The 7,113-nt window shown below is 54.2% G+C and overlaps 1 protein-coding gene across 1 annotated transcript; it reads left to right on the forward strand.

Annotated features, from left to right (window-relative positions):
* Positions 1–5,350: 5,350 nt before the first annotated feature.
* Positions 5,351–6,592, forward strand: LOC123398867. Its single transcript, XM_045093313.1, has one exon. The coding sequence runs from the start codon at positions 5,506–5,508 to the stop codon at positions 6,502–6,504; it is 999 nt and encodes a 332-aa protein (XP_044949248.1). The 5' UTR covers positions 5,351–5,505; the 3' UTR covers positions 6,505–6,592.
* The last annotated feature ends 521 nt before the right edge of the window (positions 6,593–7,113 follow it).

Consider the following 7,113-nt stretch of genomic DNA (forward strand, 5'->3'; position numbering starts at 1 on the left):
ATCATTGAAGGAATGAAGCCGTTAAATTATGAAATAAATCCAAAAAAAATGCGAGCACACATGACCATCCTTTTGTCTAACCCGTTTCCAACTCGGCTTGCTTGAAGCCATTTTACCTCCTGGAAAAAAGAGAAGTTACCGTGATGATGTTATTGTTATCAATATCTGCTGACCTTGTATGTCTGAATTTTTGTCCAAAAGGACCATCTCTCGAAACGATTTGTTAAAAAAGACGACATGCGGTACCCAAAAACAAAAAAGACCCCCTCTTCGCGTGGCGGCAGGCGCGCCAGGCGACACGTGGCACCTGCCGCCACCAGCCAAGGCGGCTGGGGCCTGCCGCCACGGAGCCAGGCGGCCGGCCTACCTTTCCTTTGCAGCTCGCCCGCGACGTAACGGGCACGAAGGCAACGGGCCCTGCCGCCACTGCGTAAGGCGGCCGACGGGAATCTCGGCCGCCCCGTCTTCAATTCCTTATGCATGCATGCATATGCATGGTCTTTGCTGCACCGCTGGCTGACGTGATGTTTCCTTTGAGAAAAAAAAGTTGGGCCAATGGCTAATAATTCCATGCAAACCGTGCTCAGCAGCCCACACCTCACAAGCTGGAAATGTTACTTATGCTTGCCCTCCTCAAGCCAGCGAGCTGGTGGAGTACTCCTACTCCACGGTAGAAATCCACATGCTCTAAACCAACAGTGATTACCTGTGTGCAGTGTAGCTCCACTGCTCATAGTACTCCTAATATGTAAAGTTGCCCCGTTTTACATGGAATTATTAGCCGTTGGTCCAACTTTTTTTCTCAGAGGAAACATCGCGTCAGCGAGCGGTGCAGCAAAGACCATGCATATGCATGCATGCATAAGGAACTACGCGGTGGCGGCAGGGCCCGTTGCCTTTGTACCCGTTACGTCGTCGCGGGCGAGCTGCAACGGAAAGGGAGGCCGGCCGCCTGGCGCCGTGGCGGCAGGCCCCAGCCACCTCAGCTGGTGGCGGCACGTGCCTGGCGCGCCTGCCGCCACGCTAAGAGCATCTCTAGTGGATGGTGTATATTTGAACGTGTATATCTTCATATACACGGCGTGAAAATTATACACGTCTAGTTTTTCAGTGGAACGTGTAAATTAGGACGTGTATATTCCCCTCATTCTTTCCCCCTCTACAAGATAAGAGATTCAGTAGTTCAGAGAACAAGACAGGGGAGCTTCGCCGCATTGCAGCCGTCTCCCTCGTCGCCGGCAGCCTTTCGCGTGGCATCCAAGATGTCCATGGACTCGAGGGTGCCTCCCTCGTTCCATTCCCATCGCTAGGGTGACCGGTGGGCCACCACAGCGACGGCCCCAACCTCGTCTCCGACGAGTACCCGAAGCCCTGCAGGCCGAACTGAGCGTCCGGGCACAGGGAGCCCCGGCCTTGCTTCTCAGGGAGGAGGAGGCGGCGGTGGACCGCCAGCCCGCCAGCACCCCGCCAGCAGCCCGCCCCGCACCGCCGCCGCCCCGCACCCCGCCCCGCCGCCGCCCCGCACCCCGGCCACCCCGCCCCGCCGCCGCCAGCCCGCACCCCGCACCCCGCACCCCGCCCCGCCGCCGCCCCGCACCCCGCCGCCCCGCCGCCTGTGCACGTGATGCAGTGGCGTGCGTTGGCCGGCGGCGCTGGTCCTGCCGATCCGATCCGCCGCCGCCTCTGCGCCCAGATCCCGTCCCCCGCCGCCTCTGCCCCCAGATCCCGCACCGTCTCCGCCTTCCGATCCGCCGCCGCCGAGCTCGGGCTCCCTGGACGCGAAGGCCGCGAGGAGGCGGGCGCCGGGGGAGGCCGAGAGGAGGGCCGGGTCGGGCACGCGCAGGAAGAGGAGGGAGCTCTGGGACGCGGGCGTGGGGCGAGCTCACGAGCGTGGCTGGCTCGTGTTTATTTGCACGACGAGTAGCCTCGTGGATGGACGTGTATAACTTCCACGCCCGTATACACGTTCCACTGAAGACATTTTTCTGCTAGCAACGTGTATATTTACCATCCACCTCCATATACACCATCCACTAGAGATACTCTAAGAGGGGGTCTTTTTTGTTTTTGGATACCGCATGTGGTCTTTTTTAGCAAATCGTTTCGAGAGATGGTCCTTTTGGACAAAATTTCTAAATGTCTATGGTAGTGAAGTAAAATTTTGTGATGATATAATTTCCATATTTTTCAAATTTAAGACACAACCATCTCATATACTAAAATGTGGAACTCTTGCGAGGCTCATGGTTCAGATGTGTATATCCGCTCTTGAAATGTAATCGATGCGATACATTTTTTTACCTTTAAATAAGAGTCGGTCTGAGCTCGAGTGTAGTTGTTTTGGGCGTTGTTATAACACATATGCATGTGGTACTATACATTTTAGTTAATTTACATAGACGGTCATGACGAAAGCCCGGCTAGATAGCGACGTATGTATTGCAATGGAATATTGATCATGAGGAATATATTGCCCATGTGACTGGTGTTAGTATTCCCAACGGTTCCCTTTATTATTTCTTCATGATTATAGTATTTCTTTTTTGTGTGTACCTGCCATAGTTTGCACGTTCATTATTTTTCATAGAAACTTGTAACTTGGCATTAATTAAAACCTTGTTCTCCCTTTTGCCTATGTAGGAGCATGGACCGCAGCCATAGGAGGGCGAGAAGGCGGATGTATAGTGTAAAACTGAGCTTGTTGCAGTGTTTTTGGTTGTCGAAAAAGGGTTTTCCCCCGTTTTGTGTTATAAAGCAACCAACCGATATAGTCAACATCAAGTGCTGGGGCGGAAGTAGCACAATTACATCCAAAAGAAACGAAAGAGAAACAACAAGAGAAAAATGCCGACAACGGCGGATCGACGGAAAACGAAGACGCTTCACGACCACTGCGTGTCTGCGTCCACCGAAGTTCTCCCACCAAGCTCCAAGGCTCCGAAGCACCGGTACCAATCAACACCTCCAAGAAGGACCGCGATGATAACGACGTTGTTGCCAAGGGTTTCCCCCAGTACGTGACGAGGCAAGAGGAAGGGTCGCCCCCGACGCCCTTCAGGAAGGTCCGGCGGCACCCACAAGCGTCGCCGCGTCGGTGTCGGCCAGGCCGACAGGGGTTTCCCCCGATCCCAACCTTCACCTCGGATGCTCCAGAGCCTGCCACCAAACCGACCACCATCTTGCGCCACCGCGGTCATGAAGCCTCCACGCCGTCTCACCACGGCACCATGAAGTGAGGCCTGCACAGCAGGGAATAGGAGCCGGGACTAGGGGCTACAACACCGTCGGCACGCGGGAGGGTACAACCTCCACCGTCGACGACGGTAGCCGACCGGGCAAAATAGCAGGAGCATACCAGGCCCGTGGGCCCACAGGCCCGGCCGGGCTCTCCACGCCCGTAAAGCTTCCGTCATCACGCTGCAGCAGGCACGCCTTCGGCGTCGCCGCCCCCCGTCCGAGCTGCTCCGCCTACTCACCACACAGACGACGATGAAGCCACGCCGAGGGAAACCCCGTAAAGCTTCCGCCGTCGCGCTGCAGCAGGCACGACCTGCAGTGTTTTTGGTTGCCACTGAATGTGATGTTATGGTGGTGTGGATCATTAATTCCGGAGGCCAAGGCATGATTGATGTTATGGGTCGTTTCTTTGTATTAAAAAAGGTGCTGCTGGCTGGCTTTTAGCTTGTGGTGTGAGTGAGGAAGCACGGCCATGGTGAAGCCCGATGACATGATGATGGATTGATCCGGTCGTCGTCATGACTTTTTAGTTTGTTTTGGTAGTTTTTAGAATGAGAGAATTTCTAGCTGTGTTGGTAGGAGATGCATTGGAGTAGATAGTAGCTCCTAGAAATCATTCATCCTGATATTGATGGTATAGGAGGGAGGAGGCAAAGCACATAAGTTGTATATCTACTCTCATGTGTGATATCTCATTTATAATCCTGAAGATGTAAAAGTGCAACTCCAATAGATGATGCAGAATGAAGATGTAAAAACTAGATACTTCAACTAGTACTTCATTTCAAATATAGTTCTAAAATATAAAATATAAATTAAAGGACTACTACAACTAATTCAAACAATGCGGTGTGTGAGGGCATCCAGTACTCCTCCTCGTCCTCATCGAAGGACCCCTAGAACTCCTTTTCCCCATCCAAGGACCCCCAGAACTCCTCGTCCTCCTCCTCTCAGGACTTGACGGGGATCATTGTCGAGGGGCCGACCTCGTCCTCCTTCTCCACCTCCTCTTCCTCCTCCTTCTTCTCAGTGTCGCGCTTCCAGAAGTACTCTTGCTTGGTCCGAACATACCCCGGATGCTCCCGCACGAACCTCATCATTGTCGTCGCGTCGCTATCGCCCGAACTAATGCCAATGATCAGCCTCTTCTTCGTCTTCTTCTTCGCGATCTCCTCCATTCGAATGCCCTCCGACACGAGGAACTCCGCATCCTCTCTGGTCTCGATCTCCGAGAAGTTGAGAGCCATCTTTGGCATCCCAACACGCCACACTGCCACGTCATATGCATGCGTGGCCTTGTTAGTGGTGGAGTACATACGGAGCCAGAAGCGGCGGCGGTGAAATCCTCCCCAAAGTTGCCGGACAGCTTGGCCCGCACACTGAAGAACCCTGTTCTACTCTTCACGAGCTTCTTCGGTGATATGGCGGCGACGGGGTGACGACGGCCAAACCGGGCGGCAGCGGCTGATTCGCGGGGCTGCAGTCGATGCGGTGGTGGCTATGAGGGTGCTTGGCGATCGGGTGTTGGCTACGAGGGTGCTTGGCGGCCCGGTGTTGGCTGCGGGAACAACATACACGATAACGGGACGAATCGAGTGGCGACCACGGCGCAGCGGAAAAAGACCGATTCATGGCGTTTACCGGCGGGCAAAACGTGGCGGAACCAGCGGCGGGACTGACGGTGCGGGCGGATCTGGCGCGGGCCGATGGTGGCATGGTGCGTTGGGCGAGCGGGCGGCAATGACAGTGCAGCGGGGCGGCGGGAGAAAGAAGATGGAGTTGGGGAAAAGAAGTGAAACGGTGGTTGGCGGTTGTCGTGCGACCAACCATTTTACATCTCTTATATGTGAAGATGTATATTTGCATCTCGAGGTGTTGCATTTTGTATCTTTCGAAGACGGAGATGTAATTTTTTTTTGCATCTATATCATGTGAGATGGATTTTTTGGGCCTCCAAGATGGAAAACTTAGTTGTTTTTGTGTCTCCATCATCTATTGAAGATGCTGCATGGCGTGTTGTTTGTTTGAAACCATGTTCAAACTGGGCAGAGTTACGCGTATATACCAAAGCCCGTTGACGAGGAAAATATACTAATCCAACTGCAGCAGCTACTTGGCGGGCGCACCACGGCAAAACCAGCATGCATGTGAGGAAGCTACTCCCACCTCTCGCATACACCATACAAGTACAGCACCATACTATTCCCACCTCTCGCATCCAAGATCATACAGAGGAAGCCAAGCTCTTGATCGACCAACCCCCATAACATGGCCAGAGAGAAAGTAGTAAACAGCATGGCGCTGGTGCGCAAAGCGTCACCGGCCTGGTCGACGACGGTGCACGACATTCCGGACAAGCTCCTCGAGCTCATCCTCTTGTACCTCACCTCGCCCCACTGGCTCGTCCGCGCAGCGGCCACCTGCAAGCGATGGCGCCGCCTCGTCGTTGAAGGACACTTCCTGCTTCACATTTCCACCCCCAATTCCTCATCTCTTGTTGCAGGCCATTACCATAACCACACATCCCCCGTTGATGGCGGCCGCCTCACCTTTGTTCCTTCCTCGCCAGCGCTCGCTGTCAATATCCGCCGCTTCTCCCTGGACTTCCTCCCCGGAGGTGGCAGCAGGTCATGGGACACCCTCCTCCTCCTCGCCAAGAAGAAGACTGGGTGGAGACGCCGATGCTTCCCTGACCTCCTAGTCTGCGAGCCGATCACACGGCGTTGCCAACTCATCCCACGCGTGGAGGAAATGAAATACCACCCACGTATTGGTGTATTCCTCGAGAATGCGCATGGTCGCAGAGGAGCCACCACATGCGAGGGACGCACCGTCGATACAATGTCAAGTTTCAGAGTGGTTTGCGTGCCCTACCATGAATTCACAGGGACAGGGTTATCCGGTAACATTGGCACAGCCAAGGCCTTCGTGTTCGAAGAGCGCGGTAGGGGGAAGCGTGGCTGGTTCGTGTGGCAGCAGCGAGTGACGCACAAGCCTCAAATCCACCTCCATGGCGTGGGATCTCTGCGTTTCATCGGCCGTGCAATATTTTCCTTTTTCTGGACCATGGTAGACGACTCTTCCTCCTTGCTAGCTTATAGTTTTCGGTGGCCAAACGAGTTTGAGGTCGTCCCACTTCCGGACCACGTACGAGGATCGGATTTGCGAGTCATTGATATCAACAACAGCAACTTGGTGCATGTTGTTTGCTTGCAGGGCAACAACCTTCGCATCTTTGTGGTAAGGAAGTACGGTAGCACCGACTAGGAGCTTCAGAAGAGCCTCCAATTAATGGAGGCTACTCGTGGGTTGGCAGGGCACAAGGATGAGTACTTCCGTGGGTCTACCAGGATCGTCTCGATCAGCATGAGCTCTATTGTGTTTTCTCCGGCAGGGGAGACATGGCTATTCTCCATTGACTTTGAGACCATGGAGGTGGCGAAATGCAAATACAAGGTGCATTCTTCTGCAAGCGTGGCTTATCCGTGTGAGCTTCCATGGCTACCTGCCCTTCGTGCTTGTATTGTGCGCTGTACAAGAAGGGGGCGTGGCCGATGTTCTGATATTTGTATATGTTGAGAGAATTTCTTACTACATTTGCTAGGCTATAAAATTGCAAAATGTTGACACATGTACGAGTTACCACCTTTTCGGAAAAAACTACACTTCAGCATTTGGGTATAAAGATCGTTCACAGTCCAACTTTAGCACAGGGGTCGTAGTCGTGGTACTGACAATGAGTACCCGCGTCGCTCGGGCGACTCGGGCGAGACCAAACCCTAGCTCCCGGGGGCTCTTCCTCCTCCCCTCCCTTCCTCCGCCGATGCCGAAGGACGCGGCCGGCCTATAGCCCCGGGGCCGATGACGGTGACGGGG

This window comes from Hordeum vulgare, chromosome 5H, assembly GCF_904849725.1.
Source record: "Hordeum vulgare subsp. vulgare chromosome 5H, MorexV3_pseudomolecules_assembly, whole genome shotgun sequence".
NCBI lineage: Eukaryota > Viridiplantae > Streptophyta > Magnoliopsida > Poales > Poaceae > Hordeum > Hordeum vulgare.

Bases quoted from the DNA above. Each gene is read 5' to 3' on its own strand.
- LOC123398867 (XM_045093313.1), top strand. From the start codon at position 5,506: ATGGCCAGAGAGAAAGTAGTAAACAGCATGGCGCTGGTGCGCAAAGCG.